This window comes from Phaethon aethereus (genome assembly GCF_964289735.1).
Source record: "Phaethon aethereus genome assembly, chromosome: Z".
NCBI classification, from domain to species: Eukaryota; Metazoa; Chordata; class Aves; order Phaethontiformes; family Phaethontidae; genus Phaethon; species Phaethon aethereus.
The window spans coordinates 79,244,537-79,265,645 of record NC_138577.1 but is presented as its reverse complement, the minus strand read 5'-3'; the positions used below and the strand labels follow the sequence as shown (position 1 = coordinate 79,265,645).

The 21,109-nt window shown below is 48.0% G+C and overlaps 1 protein-coding gene across 1 annotated transcript; it reads left to right on the top strand.

Moving 5' to 3' along the window:
• Nucleotides 1-14,838: 14,838 nt before the first annotated feature.
• On the top strand, nt 14,839-20,959 carry SLC46A2 (solute carrier family 46 member 2; the record flags this gene model as incomplete). Its single annotated transcript, XM_082012908.1, has 4 exons — nt 14,839-15,907; nt 17,523-17,606; nt 19,265-19,421; nt 20,902-20,959. The coding sequence occupies 4 exons, from the start codon at nt 14,839-14,841 to the stop codon at nt 20,957-20,959; spliced, it is 1,368 nt and encodes a 455-aa protein (XP_081869034.1).
• Nucleotides 20,960-21,109: the final 150 nt, after the last annotated feature.

The window sequence follows — 21,109 nt, the reverse complement described above, 5'->3', positions numbered from 1 at the left end:
TAGGAAAAGCAACGCCACCAGTGCAGTGCCCTGGTGAGACCATACATCGTGTAGCCACATCCGTGAGCTCTGCTGCGCGTCTGTACTAAGGGGAGACCTGGCTCCCTCCCCGCTTGGGGAGAGCACAGGCAAGACTGGTAAACGGGGGTTTCCTGAGCAGAGGAGGTTCCCAAGACCCTGTACTTACGGTGAGGTGGTCTTGCGCAAAACGATGCTCTTCAGAGTTGCCCCCCAAAATTTGCTCACTGAAACTGGAGCAGCCCTTGGAATGCTTTCCCAGGAACCTGCATCTTTATTTTCTTTAGCCTGGAGGCCTGTTTTTTCTTCCTGCTCTCACTGCAAGCCAGTGACGTTGATCACCCATCACAAGGCATCTTTTTATGCTTTGCCACATCCGTCTGCCATGGCCACCATCAGCCCTCAGTCATTGAAATTGTTCCCCTATAAAGGGGATATGGCAGTGGGGAGAGGCCAGTCAGGGGTCCTCTGCACTAGTCGCATTTGCTTCCAGCCCCCATGACAAAAGTATTTGCATGTTTCAGTGCAGGACAGCCAAACTTTCCACCCAGCAGACTTTTTCTCTTCCAGAAATTATGGACACTCGTTGTCAGCAGCACACATTCAGTGCTGTGGTAACATGAGTGTGATGCAGTTTACTTGCCTCTTACTTCATTTGCATGCTACCGAGCTTAGGTGTTTACAAGTATATGCCAGTAATACATATCTATCTATATATAACTATATCAAATGCAACAAAAGAGCACTATTGCAGAGTTAACTTTGTCTCCACAAAAGAAACGCTCAGATCCTTTCCCGTGGCGAAGACTGGTTTTAATGAAACTGTGTATTGAGAAATAGTTAAGCATTAGCTTCTGTGATTATAATCAGTTTGGGGTTACAGTGCAGGTTTTCTGAACAATTTATTTTACAAGCTGCCAGTTTGGGCTTCATCTTGGTCCGTACTGACATCATCTGAAGGAAAATACAGTGGCATTGACGTGTTTGGCAAACAAAAGGCGGCATCCTTGTCATGACTTATCAACTGGTTTCAGTGATACCTGGCTTTCTGTATGTTAACCACTTAAATGTTATCCTGCTTCTGTTTTATAGTGACTGTGAGGCCTACAATGCAAGTATATAATTATTTTCTCATTAAAACGGAAACCTGTGTTGTGTTTCTATAAAGCTGCCTGTTTCCTCACATTCTTGCAGGAAGGTCTACCCCTGCAAGCAGCATGTGGCTGGAGGAGAGGGGCTTGTGCTCCACCTCCCAAGGTGGTCCGTTGGTCTCCCCCAGTTCTTGACTCTGCTTCTGTCTTTGTCTAGAGGCGGGGAGAATCTGGTTTTCTCCACTCACTGGCATCAGCTGCAGGCACAAGAGCATCCCTGAGTGCCTCTTTCCCGTTAACATGCTTGCGGGGGTTGCTGAGGCCAGATCTGCTTTGTGATGAACTGCACGAGCTTTCTTGTCTCACTTCCTTCACACCTGCAGGACCTGTGCCATCCTGCACAGCAAAGCACGCCATTTCAGCCAGCCGTCCATGCCTCACGTGCACAGCTGCAGAAACCAGCCGTGTGCCCACTGCTGCAGCCCCTCGCCCCCATCTCATGGTCCGGAGAGACCCCGTCCCTCACCCCTGCTAGGAAGCTGCCGTCACGTTTGCCTGTGCGAGCCCAAAGGTGCCGGCGCGCCGGGCGGCTGCAGACTGGCTGCGGCGACTTGCTGGGAACTGGGCAGGTTCACACCGGCCTCTGCCCTGCCCTGTGCCGGGAACAGGCGGGCGTGTAATTACAGCCCTGCTCCACAGCCCGCGGGAGGAGGCGGGGGACACTGGTGGTTTCAATGGGAGCTGGCTAGGGCCAAGCCACAGCGATGCCGTTGGTGCTCTCCACCAGCCCTCCTCTGCCTGTGCACAGCCGTTAACGAGGGCGGGTGGGAAAGTCAGATGCCAAAAGCTGCTCTCTGCCTACAGGTGGGGGGAGGAAGGGACTGAGAGCAGCCCTGGGGAGAAGGACTTGGGGGTCCTAGTGGATGAAAAGCTGGACATGAGCCGGCAATGTGCGCTCACAGCCCGGAAGACCAACCGTCTCCTGGGCTACATCCAAAGCCACATGGCCAGCAGGGCCAGGGAGGAGATTCTGCCCCTCTGCTCCACTCTAGTGAGACCCCACCTGGAGTCCTGCGTCCAGCTCTGGAGCCCTCAGCACAGGAAAGACATGGACCTGTTGGAGTGAGTCCAGAGGAGGGACACAAAAATGATCCGAGGGATAGAACAGCTCTGCTGTGGGGACAGGCTGGGAGAGTTGGGGTTATTCAGCCTGGAGAAGGGTCCTGAAACACTGGCCCAGGTTGCCCAGAGAGGTGTCCCATCCCTGGGAACATTCCAGATCAGCTTGGACATGGCTCTGAGCAACCTGATCTGGTTGAAGATGTCCCTGCTCATTGCAGGAGATTGGACTAAATGGCCTTTGAAGGTCCCTTCCAGACCAAAGACTCTATGATTCTATGTGAGTTTCCTTTCCAGTTAGTAGATACTGCTGGAAGTTAGAAAACGGATTATAAAACAAGCCTGATAATTTATCCACCAATTCTGGTCTGTATACCTATGAAGAAAAAGAGGTTATTGTCTTTTCAACACAGAAGAGGCTTTCTATCTTCTGCCTTTCCTTGCTCTGTGCTAAAGGGGGTGGCTTATTGGACTTACTGGCACACAATGGCAAAGGGAACTCCTAGACCTCTCCTCGGGTCTTATGAGAATTAAAAGTGGAAATTGGACATTTGCAGGGGAGCGTTCAGACATTGCAAAACTAATGCAGTGATGCCAGTGGGTGGCAGCAGCTCAGGAATTTTTGCAATGCATTCTGCTGTTACCAGCAGTTGGTATTTGTTTGATAACACACACTTAGAACATCTAAAATCCCTGTCACTCTATTGCGTAGCCAAAACGGCATGCACCAAGCTTTGGAGTATTTTTACAAAGTAGTTAAGGACTATAAAAGAGCCAGTTTGTCCCATATATTTATCCCACTATTTATCCCATATAATTATCCCACAACTTATCCCATATAAGTCATTAAGGACTACAGAAGAGCCATTTTAGCCATCATTTCTGGTGTAGTCCCATATAAGGTGAGGATATTGGACCTCTAATAGTTGTAGGAGGCTTTAAGAGGCGTCTTCACAACGGGAAAGCAAATGGAGAGGCGAAGGATCTCCTCTGCAGAGGTGGGTTTGATTAAACTGCTTTAAAAGAGCAGGGGGTTTTTTTGTTTGTTAGTTTGTTGAGAGCATTCAGTACAGTGTTTTCAGCTGTGGGTGGGAACAGAACATGTTAAAAAAAAACCCCACAAACGGTGTCCCTAGTGTAAGAAAGCCAAGTGAGGGCACCACAAGCTGTAGCAGGGGAGGGACAGGGCTAGGCAGGACCAGAACTACAAATATTAACGTGGACATTAGCACTACAGATGACTTTCAATTATGTCCTAGTTATTGAATTGACTAGGATGGGCAGTCCAGGAAACGATTACCTGCTCTCCTCCCCAGGTTAAAGACTGAACAGCATCCCAGTGTCTCACATGGTGCAAGTCCAAGGGGTGTGGGCTATCCTGTCACACCGGCAATAGCGCAGGTATTATTGATGACAAATTAAATTAATGACAAATTAGACAACAAACTAAGAAACAAACACAAAACCCAAACAGCAGCAGGAAAAAAAAAAAAACAACAAATGCCACCCAGATCTCAGGGTCTGCTGCTGGTTCTGGCTGCACCCTGGTTAATCGGCAGCATAACCCACTGATTTTTTGGTGGGGTCTCCAGGAAGAAAGGTTTTACAGTAAGCACTAAGTGTGGTGTCCGTGTGAGAGCTCCTGCGCAGTCCCAGCCTGCGTCACCGCTGCAGTGGGTCCAGGGCCATGTGCCACGGGCAGCTGGAAACGCTGCGGGCCGTGTTCCCGTCCAGACTGTGGCAGCAGCGGTGGGAAGAATCGGTGAAGGAAGAACAAAAGTGTGCAAAGCTACTCGACCACATTGCCCGTCACTGCGACCTGCACAGGGAGCGTCGCACGGCGGGGATCTGCGCGGCAGCAGTGACATCTGGAGGGCGGATTGCACCGGCCATGGGAAGACCTTCATTTCCAAGGATGTCCCCTGGAAGCCAAATTCTGGGGGCAGCCAACAGCCGGGACAGCTGTCTTACGCACCAGTCTCAGGGCCCTGTCAGTGCCCAGCCCACAACGCGGCACCGCGTTACTAACACAGCAAGCCCTCCTGGGATCAGCAAAGGGTCAGGAGGAGAGCCAAGGCACATCCCACAAGCTTCCCGGGGCAGATAGCTGGGGTGGGGGCCCCCGAAAAGGCTGCGGTGCTTAGGATGCACAGCCAGTGCCCTGGGCACGCTCCCTCCTGCACGAACTGCTGGGGCGTACCAGACCGCCCAGCCAGCCCTTCTTGGGAGCAATCGCAAGCTCCGTGTTGTCTGGGCTGGCAGCTCGGTGCAGGGCCGTGGCCGGGCACACAAAACTCTTTGCAAGGGTCCGTGCCTCGCTGCACCCGAGCTGTGGGGACTCGCTGGCTGGGAAGGCGTACGCAGGGCAGGGGAAGCGTGGGGGGCTGGAGGACGGCGGGGCTCCATGCCGGGCTGTGCGCTCCCCCTTGGAGTGTCACGGGTGGCAAGAGGCTGTGGCTTAGACTGAGGGAGGATGTTTACGTACAAATGGCCCCAAGAAGCGCTTCTTCCTCTTGTAGCATCTGGGAAAGCTGAACTCTCTTGGCCTTACCTTAAAATAAGCATCATCTCCTCAAGCTGCAACTGAAACACAAGAAGCCCAGAAAACGCTAGCAAAAACACATGGGTAATGACATAACCCCGGTGAAGCAGCATTTCGCAGCACTCACGCAAGGCTTCAAAAGTGTTGCAAACTAATAACCCGTCATTAGAAAGGAGGGAAGAGCTCAGGTCTCTGCGAAGTGTCATCTCTGTGGAGAAAGGTGGAGTTTCCTGATACACAATGGGAATTGACTTGCTGGGCAGCTTTGTCACCCCTCACGCATTGTGTGAAGGAGGCAGAAATTGTTCAGCCCTACTTAATTGGGGTGAAAGAAGGAAGGTGCTAAAGTAGGGCGCTTGCTCACACCCTTGTAAGGCTTGTTTGCTTTTAGGAGGGCATCTTTGGGGTACAGCACTGGCCCAAGGCTTTCACAGCATTAGGTGTTCCTGCTCCCTGCCATCTCCTTGCCCTCTCTTCTTCCCTCTGGTTTCCATTTGATGCTAGCTGCACCCAAAATATGGCCCTTTTCAGGCAGCAAGCCTAGTCGGCTCCCATGAGCACGGATATCTCCCCCTGCTTCCACTGAGCCTCATGGGATGGAGAAGACACTCGATCAGACCAAGTCCCCAGCCACAGGTCCCTGCCTAACCGCCACTGCAAGGCCCCATCAGCCTCCAGTCAGGCTCCCTCCCCGGCTGGTTTCCTGTCCTCAAGTATTTAACTGGATTTACATGTCTTTGCCAAAGCACCCTGTGGAAGATGGATAAACCTTAAGTGGACCAGATCCAAATGTACCAAAGCATCTAGGCACCTAAATACCACTTGTTCCTGGAGGGCCACACAGCACTGAACTGAGCTGAAAGCACATGGATTGGGTTTATGTCAATGCACTGTAAAATGATGCAGGTATGTTAGTGGGGTTGACTTGAAAGGGTGTTTGGGGGAGAGCCACGTGAAACAAAAACCTTCTCTTGGTCACATTACTCATGCCAAAAGGGGCGTGATTGTGCAGCTTTTATTTAATGCTGTGCTTGAGAAGGCAGACTGAGCTTGTATGGGGTGGAGAGGATGGTTTTTAAAGAGGGATTTAATTGCAAGTTGTGGGACATCATGTATAAAGACAGTGAAAATTTCTGGCAGGAACAGAGGGAGAGGGGGATAAGTAAAACAGGTCAGAGGGGAGTGGTATAAACAGTGGAAAACAGAAAGCTAAATAGAGGAAAATCTTGCTAATGGGAATTTTTCATGCAGGGAGCCATTTCTGAAGCCAGCTAAAAGCACGCTCAGACAATGGTTGAGCAGGGATGGAAGCTATATGGCAAAAAGCATAGTTACCCAAGCTCTCTGGAAACCAGAGAAAAAACTCTGCCAGTTACAGGATGGGTCTCCCATGCTGCCAGGTCCAGACTATGGTGATGCAGGACAAGATTCAGCTCAGATGTCCCTCTTGGCCACTGTTTGCTGAGCCAGTCTTCAGCAGAATGGAGTCAGGAAATAGCTGAATAGTATAATTGTTCATGAGCCCCATAATTTATTGACATGCCGACTCTTTGAGTTTATAAATTAAAAGAGAAGTCAATATGGTCTCTCTGAGCTTTACAGGATGTTTCCAAGGAATTTCTTATCAAGATGCCCCAGCACTAAAGGATTGAAACAGCATTTCAGTGCCCCAAAGGGCTTTGTTTTTCAAACCTTCCTTAATGTTTTGTTTCCTTCCTCTACAGAAGTATGAAATCAGTGTGTCAGTATTAAATCAGTCAGGGAGGTCACTCTGTGAGTTTACTCTGTAGGCAGCTGCCCGCCTTGCCACAGGCTGCACTGGCTATCTGTCCTTGCAGAGAGTGCCTGAAAGCTCATGGCCAGGCATGACCTGTTAGCTGGTAACAGCTCCCGCTGCCATCTTGGAGGTGGCATCCAACGCAAAATCCTTGAAGCTGTTGAACGGGGATAGCTACTGAACCTTGGAAACAGTGGTGAGGAAGTGCATCACATGTGGCAGGGAGAGGCACAAGCCCACATCTCCCATGTGTGATCCAAGCCCTGCAGCAGCAAAGCCACCTCATGTACAGCAGAGCAAGAAAAGCAAGGCCTTCCGGAAGGAAGAGCATGCACTTGACATGGCCCCCAGCCATGCCCTCTTGATTTGCAGAAAACAAGAGTGTCTCAGGTCCTGCAACAACTGGGAAGCTCATCAGGCGTTAGTGGCTGGACCCAGGAAGATTGGCGGCGGGGAAGATGTTTCTAAAGTTGTTCTTCTTTCTCATTATGCTACTCTGATTTGATTTGCAATAAATTAAATGAATTAATTAGTGTTAGGGCCTTAGTCCTTCAGGAGGTGAACGACCACTGCAGCCGATGGTTCTTCTTTCAAGGGCATCACTGGCACTCAGCTGGTGACTGAGGTACACTGTGCAAAGCCATGCTGAAAGGGTGAAGTGGTTGGGAGATGTCTCCCCACTGCCCATGTGCAGTTAGCAGGAGGTGTGATACCACCCGGAGGAACTCACCAGGAAGTGCAGAGGTTGAAGAGGGAAGCAGCAATGCTGCTCTCAGACATTCAACTATGCAATGGGGCGTAAAAGCGAAGTCTTAGTTCAGCAAAGCTTTGAATAACCCAGAGCACTGAAATGAAGGGGCAAGGGCAAGGGCTGTAACTGGGCAAACACCAGTTACAGCCGCTGGCTTCCCACACAGCTTAACATTTACAATTGTATATATATTTATTCATGCTTCTTAGACATTGAAGAACTGCAGCCTGGAAAAAGTTAGCAGCAGCAATATTGCTGGAAAGCTGTCCAGACTTTGTTGTTTCCCTGGTACCTTTTAACTGATACCCCTCTTCAACTCCAAAATTTCCTGCAGATACAATGGGATCCTTAGCGAAAGGAGAAGAGGCACAATATTTTAGTCCCACTGATGTCTTTTGGTACACATACTGGAGTCCTAAGGATACACAATATATGCCAAGGCTATTTCTAGCCTCACATTCACCAGCTGCCTGGGAGGGTGCCAGCTAAAATTCTCCTGAGTCGCATGCAAAGAGACCTTCATTGCCCTACCTACACAAACTTTCTGTAGAGCCTGGAGCTTTCTCCTGGAGCACCTTGTCTGATGTGGAGTAGTGGGCCTGGGGAACCTCGGCCACATCTTCCCTGTGTGCTGAGTGGAGGTGACACCTCTGCATGGGGTTGCAGAGCCTCAGCAGCCCTTGCTGCTTTCCAGGGAGGGCTCCTCCAGCTTGCCCCCCCAGGCACACCTTTGCTCTCTCATCTGAAGAAGGTTTCCCCATTGGTGCTATTTTCCACTAGTGCCCTGCAGCAAAGTGAGGAGGGACGTGATCCCCCACAGCCTCCCAACCACCCTCGTGGAGGATGCTGGTGCCTCTCCCTGCTGTCCCAGGGACCTCTCCACCCTACCAGCCCCACACAGGTGCCCCCACCCTCCGTCTGCAAGCTGGATAATTATCCAGGTGTGGCTGTGGCATATGTTAAAAAACAGGGTTATCCCTCCTCTGCGGTGCCTTGTGATGCCAGGTTGCCTGGAAATCCTCAGCCGACATTGGGGAGTGTTTGCAGTGAGACAAACAGTGACACGCACCGTCACACACCCTCGTACCCCAAAACCGCCTTGGGCTGGGCTCAACAGCCACCACCAGCTGCTCTGAGGGGCTTGCGCGTGGTCCACGGAGGACCTGCCTGGCCCTGAGCAGATGGTGCTCCGTAATCAAGGAAAGGGTTTCAGAGCTTGTTGTCGAGTTTCTTGTGTTTTCAATTTCAGAGCTGCAGAGCTTCAGTATATACCCGGCATGGGAAGAGCTGCCACATGGAAAAAGAGGGCGGTGAGGCTCATAAATGTCACCAGAGTATGCTGTAGCATCTGCAGGTTTTGGGTTGCATATGCTGTTTCTTGGGGTTTTTGAAACAAATTACGTGAATGTGTTTGACAGGATGTTCTGCATAAAATAGTCTGGAAAATTTAAACACCCAAGTGACTAAAACCGTAGTTAATCTTTCTTGCCAGTTTCTGTGCTCAGGACCTGCCCCAGCAGAGTGAACTGGGAGAGGCTGTGAGGAATGAGTTACCATCTGCCTGCTCTGAATGTCAGGCATGGGTATCACTGAGGGCTTACTGCAGGTGATGGCTTCAGCATGTGCTTTACCTGTCTTCACAATGTAAATTTAGCCATGCAGAGGGCTAACCTGAGATCTGTCAGGTGAAAACATCTGGATTACCAGGCCAGGGTGTCTCCAGAAGAACTAAGATTTAAAGAAATGTTCTACCTTCCCGCCTCTCCTTAAAAAACACTAAGCCCTACCATAGCACAAGGCAGAGCCTGTATCTTTAAGCATTTATGATGCTTTTGATTGTTTACACCTCTCACCCTGGCAAAGGGGGTGGATTCATCCCTTTTCCCTCTACTGTCCTGATGTCCTCTGCCGGCTGCTGTTCTTACCTCCATGAAGCCACAGGCTTATGGAGAGATGCTCATTCCCTCTAACTGTACCGAGCTCGGGCCGAGTTACCTAGCAAAGGTCCTACCAGCCCAGAAAAATTAGCGCTCCTCTTTGCCTTGCTTTTCTTTTCTTCTTCCTCACCCCTCTCTCCACAAGGATGGGGGGTTTACTATTTCTTTTTCCTCCTTTATTCTGCCACATTAACCTTTCCAATATGCTCTGTGTATAGTCTTCCTCTAATTAACATCCAAACTTAACACACAGTTCTTCTCCAATCTTACAAATCCCAGGTCAAATTTACTCACACACTCTTTCTTCTACAGAGCTTTTATTCACCATTAATGTCTTTTCTTATATTTATTATTATTTAAATGTGTTTGCACACTTTTTGGTACCCATTCACTAGTGTATAAAAGTTTCTAGACCTACATAAAAAATGAAAATGTGAACTAGATAACCAAAATTATTTCTAAATAGCTTTGGAGAGCACTTGGGAAGGGGAGGGCTGGTTTTGGTTTTGAACTGAAGTTGTTTTTTTTTCTAATAGTCATGTTTTTGTCATGGTTATTTCATTTTTCCAGACTGTCTTCTTTTCCTTTATTCAACATAGGATTGCTTAAGCTGTAGTTCTAGGATAGTTTGTTTCATCCTGTTTCTCAAGTCCATTGCTGCCTGCACAGTCAAACTTTGCAATGGTTCCATGACAAACCCATCCACTCTGACAACTATTTGAAAAGGACATTAATATTAATGAAAAGGAGGATGGGCACACAAAACTAAATGACCACAGACTGTAATGCCAAGCCATGCTCTCTCTCTTTTTGTGGTTTGGGACTTTCCCTACCCTGGCATGGAATCACCCCTCCTTACCTTCCTTCACATCAATGCACCCCATGAGGTCGCTCCATGGAGCAAATCCATTCTCCAGCTTTTTCGGAGCCTGCACACTCGGGCAGTGCTTGTGTGAGGCAACGGCTGAGGTCTCAAGGCATGGGGAATAAGACAACATGTGGATGAGGGGCACCATTGCTCAGTGGATGGAGGAATTGGTTGGATGGTCACATGCAGAGGGTAGTGGTCATCAGGTCAATGTCCAGATTGGACCAGTGGTCTCCCTCTGGCGTCCGTATTGGGACAGGACAACCTCCAGTATCAGTACAAGCTCAGGCATGAAGGGATGGAGAGCAGCCCTGCCCAGAAGGACTTGGGGGTCCTGGTGGGTGAAAAGCTGGACCTGAGCCAGCAATGTGCACTCCCAGCCTAGAAGGCCAACCATCTTCTGGGCTGCATCCAAAGCAGCGTGGCCAGCAGCTTGAGGGAGGGGATTCTGCCCCTCTGCTCCGCTCTGGTGAGACTCCCCCTGCAGTGCTGCATCCAGCCCTGGAGCCCTCAGCACAGACAGACATGGACCTGTTGGAGCGGGGCCAGAGGAGGCCACCAAAATGATCCGAGGGATAGAACAGTTCTGCTGTGAGGACAGGCTGAGAGAGTTGGGGTTGTTCAGCCTGGAGAAGAGAAGGCTCCGTGGAGACATTATGGCAGCCTGCCAGTACTTAAAGGGGGCTTATCAGAGAGATGGGGACAGACTTTTTAGCACGGCCTGTTGTGATAGGACAAGGGGTAATGGTTTTAAACTAAAAAAGGGCAGACGCAGACTAGACGTAAGGGAGAAATTTTTCACACTGAGGGTGGTGAAACCCTGGCACAGGTTGCCCAGAGAAGTGGTAGATGCCCCACCCCGGGAACATTCCAGGTCAGGTTGGATGGGGCTCTGAGCAACCTGATCTCATTGAAGATGTCCCTGCTGATTGCAGGGGGGTTGGACGAAATGACCTTTAAAGGTCCCTTCCAAACCCAAAATATTCTATGTGCTCGCATTGCCTGTGGCCTGGGCTTCCTCTTCCTACCATGAACACCGGAGGAGAGCACGTCTTGTGGTGCTGCGCCTCCTGAATGCTGGACTGCTGGCCCAGGGGTCTCAGTGTCTGACACACCTCAAGGTGCACCCATAAGGGCATGGTCCTGTGTTTTATTACGCAATGGCAGAGTTACCAGCTGCTGTACTACAGACACTGGCACCTTGAGTTTCCAAGCAACCTGGATGTCATTCTCCAGAGCTGCTGAAACAAGGCTGCTGGGGTGGCCTTTTACATCCAAGTATTAGCATCCACCGTCAGCAGCTCTGGATCCCACAAGACAACTGCCCTGGACCAGGATGCCACACCGCTGTGGCGATGCAGCAGCTGCCAGGAGTTGCTGCTCCCATCTCGTGCACCCGGCTTTCTGTGCAGCCTCCGCTGCCCTTCATCTCCCCAACACCAGTCGCCTTGTGAGGACAGGGGAAATATATAATTAAACACCAACCGGTGAGGAAGCCAACCTCCCAAACCACAGAGAGAAAAAGCACGGCTTGGCATTACAGTCTGTGGTCATTTATGACGAAGATGTACTTTCTGAAGGAAAACAGGCCATCACCAAAATAGCAGCTTCTTCCCAGTGTTTTCAACCTGCTCTCCCTCTCTTCGGTGCTGTAACATGACTACAGCTCCATCCGGGCTCAGATCCAGGTACTTCCCAGTCCCCAGTAGTGTTTCCTTGCCTTGCCACTGCCACGAAGCTGCAGCATGTGTCAGGACGATCCACACATACCAAGGAGATGGAGGAGTTACACCGATGATTTATCACCTCGGAGATGAAATGCCTTGCCAGCCAGAGACTGTAAATCACAGATGCCATCAGCAGGCTTGGATGAGGGAAATGAAGACATATACACCCATGCTGGATTGCAGTCCTGGGTACCAAAAGGACCTTTTCAGATGGGGAGTGTTGAAGACCAAGCTCCACAATGCTGGTACCTGCCAAGCCCAGCTGCCCCAGCATACTGAAATCCCTACAGCAACCTTGTTCAGAAAGAAAAAGTGATGTAACTGTCATAATTAGTTTACAAAAAGAAAAAGCAATGCTGCGTAGGAATGTATAACACCACCACAGGGAGACATTAAACACCTTAATTTGGCCAGACTGACAAATGTCTAAGAGCTGGTGCAACATGGTCCTGACCTGGCCTCTAATGAGCCTCCAGACAGGACGACTCTAGAGAGGGATGCCCTAAAACAATGTGTTCCTTTTCCCGCAGGCTACACCAGTGTATTTTTGCTTTTAGAGTAGTCTCAGTGATTCTCTAGGTGCATTTTTCTTAAATGTCAAGGACCTCTCTCTTAAGGCTTCTAAGGGTCCACTATGTCTATGCCACACAAACATATTTTAAATTAGATGCAAATGTCCATATAAATATTAGTAATATGAGAACTGGGCCCCATGGAAAAGCTGATGCTAGAGAATAGTAATTTTGAAGTCTTTGTGGCATCAGATGAATATGGTATTCATGAAAAGTATTTTGCAGTGGGAAATATCCTGGAGCCTGGGTTGAAGTCTTACTTTAGCACTCACTGTTTTGCAATTACTGATGTGAAATCATATCCTTCCATAAAAACTAGTTCTAAAAAGTACTTCTAATGTGAATGAACACTCAGAATATCCTGGAAATGTAATTCATGAGATCACTAATGGCATTTAGGACAGTTCATTAGCTATCTAGGCCTGAACAGCATTAAGCATAACACAGTATCACCTAAATGTCAAGAGTGTCAGATGAATAAGCCAGGCAGTTTGTACATGCAACAAAGTGTGGGGGAAAAATATCCCTTATTTAAGAGTTGGGCAGATCTGCAGCCTCTCAAGTGCAGTGCCTGTAACATACCTCTGCACTCCCAGATAACTAATGTCCCAAACTGAAGCTGGAATGGGACAAAGTCATTTATCTTTCCCTTTAATGTCTGGTGGAAGAAACAGGGCTCCCTGGGTGAAGCAAAACATGGCAATTCCTCTGGTTGAGTTTGTTGCTTAAGCTGGTCACAGGCTGATGCTTTGGGGTTTTTAGTAAGGCTGTCTGGAATATCCATCCTCTGGAAATGCTCCAGAGTTTGAAGAGAAAGACTTGTCCCACTTCTGAATGAAAACCAAAGAAACTAGACACCTTTTGCAGAAAATCTTGGGGAGAAAAAAGCCAGCTGTTGGAACAACCCACATTATATTGTACAGCTGGCTAGGAATCTTTTGGCTTGACAAAAAAACAAATTCTCTGGTAAAAATGAAATTGTCTAGCAGCAAATCATTCTAGCAGAAAATTCCCCACTCCTTTCCCTGTTACTTCTTGGGACTTTTTTTCCTTTAATCAAAATATAAAACAAAAATCATTGCACAACCGAAGCAACAGTGAAAAAATGAAACTCTTGAGCCATGAGTACACAGGCACACATTGAGTAAATGTCACCTGAATCACTAGAGAGTTCAGCAGATGGAGATTTTAACATTGTTCTTGCAAATTAATCATTAATTTATTTTTTAAAGTAATCATCATAAATCTTCCTGGAACAGATTGTTATTCTGCCTGTTATGATTCATTAAACCAGTGCAGAATGAGATCGTTATCGTTTAAGTTAGCATTTTCGAGGCTGCCAAATATCCTCCAAGTATTTCCTGCAGCTGGGACCGCAAGCATCTTCCTTGGAGCTGGCAGCCTACTCGAGCCACGTCCTGCTCCAAGAGCTTCTTGTGCCTCTGGCCAGCCAGACTGTCGTGCCCGCGGGGACCCAGAGCCGCTTGGGGCGGATCGTTTCGCTTGCCCCCCTCGGGCAGCAGCAAAATCGGAGGCTGACTTCAAGCTGCAAAGCTGCGTGTGGCACCAGTGCTTGCGGAGGGGCACAGCCACTGCCCCGAGGAGCTGGGGCTGGAGAACCCTCCCTCAGAGGTGGGCTCTCACCCACCCCAGCCTCCAGCTCAACTGGCCGATGACTGGGGCGCCGCGGCCTCCGATTCCTTTGGATAAACTGGGACTTTTCTCCTCTTGGAAATTCCCACATTCATTTCCTGTCTGCGTTACTGAAACAACAATGACATAAGGGGCATGGTGCAGCAACAGGGCAGATGGGAGAATGTAAGAGCAAAAGAGCTAACAACATATTTGCGTAGAAGAAAGGGAAAAGAGCTGGCAATAAGGGGAATTCACAAATTACCTGACAAAAAAGCACACAGCCATCCGCTGCCCCCTCAGCCACCCTGAGAGTCCTCTGACACATGAAGGATGCCGAAAGGGAAAAAAAAACCCCAACAAACCAAACAAAAAACAAACCACCACCCCAAATTGCAGCAATTACTTGAGCAGGGCATTTTCACTTCCCAAACTGTGAAAGAGAAATTCCTCCGGGTCATCTGACCTCTGCTGAAATTACACCAGGAAGAGGAGCAGCGACAGTCAGCGAGTGCAGGGCGTTCTTCGGCTGTACAAAAGCCTCTCATGCATGAGCTGGAGATCGGAGCAGCGCAGGGATGTGCGTGTGTGCGTGCATGTATGTAGCAAGGCGAGGTGCAAATATCCTCCCAGCCAGATCATCTCTTGCACAACTCTCTGGCTCTGTGCAGCCCGGCAGACCTTTTTTTTCACAAGACTGCTTCTCTCCAAGTATGCCTCCAGAGCAGAGCTTCTGAAAAGCTGTTCCCTCCTGCGCATCTCCCTGAAAACAGCTCTCCCCAAGAAGAGGCAGTCACCGGCAGCATGGTGGGGGTGACGGTGATGAGGACATGGATTGAGCCAGTGGTCGCAGGTTCTCAAGTTGCCAGTGCCTTCTACGACACGGCACTGCTGCTGGTGGTGAAGAACTACTACAACCAGACCAATGCCACCGCTCCTTCCCATGCACTGGAAGATGCTCAGCAGAAGGCTGTCTCTAATTTTTATATCATCTACAACCTCGTCCTGGGCCTGAGCCCACTGGTATCAGCCTATGGCTTGTCCAAGCTGGGGGACAGGATACATCGGAAGATCCCCATCTGCTTCCCTCTTCTTGGCTACTTGGGCTCCAAAACTCTCCTGCTCCTGCTGATCCTGCTGGGCTGGCCAGTCGAGGTGATGTACGGGGCTGCTGCCTTCAATGGGCTGACGGGCGGTTTCACCACGCTCTGGGCAGGCGTCATGGCTCTGGGATCCCTGGGATCCTCTGAGAGCAGGAGGTCTCTGCGGCTTATCATTATTGAGCTGGTGTATGGCCTCTCTGGCTTTCTGGGAAGCATGGCATCTGGCTACCTCTTTGTTGGCTTCAGTGACCGCTATCGAGAGGGCACTGTGCTGGTGGGCTGCAGCATCGCCTGCTATGCTTTCTGCCTCCTCTACAGCACTTTTGTCCTGACAGTCCCCAAACCAGCAGCTTCCTGCCCAGCCAAAGCCAAGAGTACAGAGGAGGTGGGCAGCCAGCTACCAACCCACAAAGAAGCAGCAGCAGCAGGGAGTTCTCAACCTTCAAAGAGTAGTAGCTCCACTCCAGTATCCCCCTCGAAACTCATCATCATCATGCTGTTTGTGGCAGCAGTCCTCTATGACCTTGCTGTTGTGGGTGCAATGAACATACTCCCGCTCTTTTTGCTCAGGGAACCTTTAAGTTGGAACGCTGTGCAGATCGGCCATGGCAATGCTGCAGGGTATGTGATCTTCATCACCAGCTTCCTAGGGGTATTTGTGTTCTCCAAATACCTGAGGGACATTACCATGATCTTGATCGGAGTGATATCCTTCAGCGCTGGCATCCTCATCATGGCCTTCGTGCGGTGGACGTTCCTGTTCTACATTGGTGAGTTGAACGGCTGCTCGCACAAGTGAGTGGACCCTGAGAAAGGGGCTGGGGTGTTTTGGTGTCAGGAGAAGGGCTTTTGCTCTGCTTCACTGCGAGTTGCAGAGCAGAGAGCTTGGCAGACTGTTACACAAGCAATTCCCAAGAGGGCTTAATTATCATTCCCCTCTTCCCACATCTCACTTGTACCCCTTACACTCAGCACCCTACACTATCGAGAGGACGCATGCACTCCCGCCAAGGCTTAGTTTAAGGCTGGTTGACTTGTAATTTGTCACTTGGTCATAGCTCAGATCTGAGCAGGGGAACAACACTCATGCCACAGGGGAGTGGGAATTGTTGCTGGCTACCTGTACTAGTCGTTCCACACCGCTGCATGAATGGGAAGCACTTGCTTCTTGTGAGGTAAGGTTTAAGGCTACAACAGAAATGAACTGGCAAAGGTTTCGTGTTAACGGAACATCTTAAGATGTGATTTATTTTTGTAACATTAAGGCATTTATGGCTGATGGGAAACTTAATAGTGAAACATTGGAGCTGCTTTAGCAACTAAAATATCGTGAGAATGTGGTGTACAAATGTTACACTATGTATAAACGACCAGGGGACAGGTAACAATAAGATGGGGCAGCATCCCATAGTGAAGGAAAGGCAAGTTTATTGTTGGGAGGTAGCCTCTGCAGCAACACAGAAAACAAAACCCAAGAACTGCATCCATTGTGGCAGTGAGATGGATGATTAATATCTGATGAACAGAGTATCGTGTGCTGCATAGCTGTGAGGTTTTTCTTCTGCAAATGAGAAAAAGATCTAAGAGAAATGATCTGAAGTGATTTTTGTGTCCGTCCCCCTCCAGGGAATGAGAAATTGAAAAATCAAACAAAGTTATTCTAAAGGGAAAAACAGATGGGTATTATATTTGTGTACTAAGCCAAACATTGAGTGAAATTTTTAAGAGTTTTTGTTTGTTTAGGCAATCAGGCTGGAGAACAAAATGTAAAAAATTAAAATATGCTTGTTTAGTATTAAGTCCATCATGAACACTTGCTGCTACACAGCGTGCAGGATGCTTATTCCCTGCATTGTTGAAAAATTTCAGTACACTCAATGTGGACCAGGTCTTCACTGAGGTTGGTTCTGCTGACAGGAAGGTAATTCCAGCTCCCTAAGTTTTCACACTAGAGAATGCCTAAAATACTGCAAGCCAAAAGCACTGAGATAGAAAACAGCTATAGACTTATAAAGGTACTGTTCCTGACAAGGCCCTGTAGCATGGGATGCTCTCTCTGCTGGTTAGACTCAAATCATCAGTCTCACTGTCTCAAAGGACAGTGCTATATTCCGGGATGTCAGGCTGAGACCAAGAGACTGTGGCTGGTTTGGGGAATTACCTCTGCTAGTGGGAGCAATAGGTGGCTTATTCACCATCGCTTGGATCAAGTGAGGACCTACACGCCTACCAAAGGTTTGTACTACTTTCTGGTACTCAGAGGACAAGAAAAGGTGAAGCAAAAGCCCGGCCCAAGCCAGAGGCATGTAGTCTTCAAAAGCAGCAATCGTGTTGGGAGACAAAGGAGCAGGTACTGGTGATAACTACATATTCATTGCATTGCAGCACGGGCAGTGATGCTCTTTGCCCTCATCCCCTTACCAACCATCAGGTCCATGTTATCCAAGCATGTCGAAGGATCATCCTATGGTAAGTACTTTGGTTACCTTACTGATCAAAAAACCCTCAAATCCCTCCATTCAGCCTAAGGTACAAAGAGAAAGGTAAGTTATTGCTGCAATCTGTGCTTTGAGTAATAAAACCAGAACACTTGCTACCACAAACGGGAAGGGAGGAGCAGAGAAACTTGCAGGACAGGATTGTCACATCCAAATTTCTCATCCTCAGTTGTGTCATTATTTATCCACAAAATTTTCAGCACATGCTTCAAGAGATTGCTATCAGTGTGCAGCTCAAAGGCAGGGAAAATATCTGAGGTGCTGCTCATAAACACAGTGCTCCATGGAAAACCAAGAGAAGCAAGACATTGTGTTGAAGCGTTGTCATACTCACACCATTTATATTTGGCTTCTTTTCCCAGCATTGGGAAGGATGGATCTTTCATCTTTTTTCAGTTATAGTCTCTAAATATGTCTCCAACTGTTCCCTGGAAATTTGTTCCTGTCAGACCACAATTTAACTAACAAAGGATAACCTTTGCATAAGAACAGCCCCTTTTGGTAAACAGGAGCAGAAATTATTTTCTATTAAAATTTGCATTAGAAAATAGTAAAATATATGTGTTTTATGACACCGTATCCAAGACTACCATTTTTACCCCAGTGAGCTGGATTTAGTCACAACAGGACTGGTCATACATTCCCATAGCGCCTCAAGCCCATGTCTGCTCCTGCCTTCTCCAAATATGTTCCCACAGCCACCATTTGCATCCTCTTCCCTTCTGCGATATGAACACGACACCTCACTGTCATCAGTCCATTCCGACAGCTTGTGTTCCTCAATGTGCTGCGTAACAAACTCACCTGCCTGCCACAAATAGCGCAGCTCACACCCCAAATTAAGCATTTTTATTAAACATAATGTTGTTTTTAACCTCCACCATGAGCCATGCAGGCTGCACCTGATTACAGCGGCAGACCAGCTCTCGAACAGGACCGTGCAGCAGAGCAGCCCGTGCCTGCTGGTAGCAGCGTTGTCTCCTTTGGTGGTGGCCGCTGGCTCTGTGCGGCTGGAGAAGGCTGTAGGGCAGCAAGCTCAGCGCACAGCCCTGACCTTGCTCCCATCTGCACATCCCAGCAGGGCTAGTTTACTTCTGCTTCCCCTCTTAACCACAGCAGAAACAGAAGAGTGCACTCCAGAAAAAAATCTGTTTCAACTAGGATGCAGTCTCTGCCTGTCCTCCACCGTAAACATCATACAAATCACAAGCAGCTCCCCATTTTAGGCATTATTATAATTTTAACCCAAGAACTACCCTTCTGGCCTAGGGTAGAAGCAGACCCTGACTAAAATCTCTGCCGTCCTGAAGATGTTAGCCCAAGACTACTTTTCTACCACCTATGGAAAGGAGCACTTTTTGCCCAATTTATTGCTGCTCCTTGAAGTATCTACCCATACATGTAGACTGTTTAATAAGACAGTTTTCTAGTTGGATCTTTTGTCCCATGCCTAAAAGAAGGAAAAGTCATTTAATTCTGGCCCAGAACAGCAGTAGGTGCAAGCTCATGCCATCTGGCGCTTGCAAAGCAACGGCCACATCACTCTTCCATGCAGTGGTGATCCTGGATTCGGCAGGGAGTTACTAGAGCTGGGTTTTTTCCTCCCTGAACTATGTTCTTGCTTTACAGGTAAGGTGTTTGTCCTGCTGCAGTTGTCTTTAGTCACCACGGGAGTAGTGACATCTACAGTCTACAACAAGATCTATCAAAATACACTGAACTGGTACAGCGGCTTCTGTTTCATTTTGTCTTTTCTAGCTGGCTGCCTGAGTCTCCTCCCTTTAAGGTAAGGAATAGGAAAGGTTTTGTCCAAAAGGACATGCTGTATTTTCTCCATGCTTCTTGATTCTAGGTCTAAAGTGTATAATACAGATGAGAAAAAATTAAAAAATTTTTAACTTAAAAAGAAAAAAAATGGAGAGAGAAAAAAATTGCAGAAATGAGTTGGCAAATATCAAGGTGACTCAAAGAATGAAACTTGCAAGTGATCTAGCCAGTGGTTTTAACCTTCCTTTTGTTTAATGTAACATGAATTGCTCTAGGAAGAATATTCGGCAAAGCTGATAATCCCAGGGGACAAAGCCTTCGCACAAATATAGTGCTTGATATTGCAAAAATAGTAGTAAGTAGAGTAAGGTAATAATCCTACACAAAGTAAAACATTTTTTTAAGATATCCATTACAGGTTACTTACTCCTTGTGATAGAAAGAATAATTTGAGTCTCCCTCAGGTGTTTCTTTCAAAGATAAACCATTACCACATAGCGAAGGAAATGGTTTCTTTTCTGATCCAGTGAATGTGCCCAACTGTACAGCTACAGAGCAACTGAAAGGTACAATTTCAAGGATGAATTTTAAGCACAAAACCAGCTTAATTTGAAGAGAGAAAGCTGAAACAGCATCTCCATCCACTCTACTGGAATTTTTGAGGGATCTCTCTCCAAATCTCCCCTTGCCCATCATCCCCACTCCCCAAGACCCTCCAGCCCGTTGCATTACTAGAAACAGCAAGGCCCTTCCAGTATGAAGTTAAAGTGAATTGTGATAATGTCAGTATTTAATCCATGCAACAATATTTTCATTCAGATATAAGGCAGGTACTGGATAGGCTAATGTCTCGTCCCAGGCAAAATTCTTGCCAAGTTTTGCTGTAATTAAAAGAAAACCCAAACAATAGAAAGTCTAAAGGCACTATGTATACTGACTTCAATGATATCAGATAGAAAGAAAAGAAAAAGTAGCACTAAGGAAAGCTCCTACAGCATCAGCTCTACCTCATCCAGAGCACCGAACGCTTTCTGGGCTTGTGAAAACATTGGACACCTGGTGTCAGGAGGATTATGAGTCTGGGGAAGGCTACTTTACACTCATCATTCCCCTGGCTCTGCTTTTCTCCATATATTTTCCAGACACGAGTGACTTGTTTCTTACGCACAGCTCTGCTGTTCAACAGTGAGTCACTGCTAGCTACTCAATTGCTTTTTAACACACGCTCTCCAAATAGAAGATAGCACCTTTATCAGCAAAAACATGGGAATTAGGACAAAGTCTGGAAGATGACAAATGGTGGTAATGTCATTGCTTGCACACAAGAGTAACTTACCAAGAGGCTGGCAGATCTTCTGAGAGGAATCACATGAGCACTCAGCCAGCTCCAGACACCCCAGCAAAGTTTAAGATAAAGAACTGACAGGGAAAGAGCAAACTAGTTTGAGAAAGTAGCTTCCTAGCTCTCTTGTAACTGGCATTTTTATTGCTCCTTACAGCACTGTGGCCATCAAACAACGTTCAACCACTGGTTCTCTTGAGATTCTGACCGAGTGACAGAGGCTATACCAGCTAAAGCATCTTTTGGTCTTTATCACATCTACTCCCTGAGCTACCAAGCAGAAGGTTTGCCAAGCATTAGTCCCCACAGTTCTCATCGTTACAGGAAACATCGCATTTACATTTCCCTTTACAGTGTGCCACAGC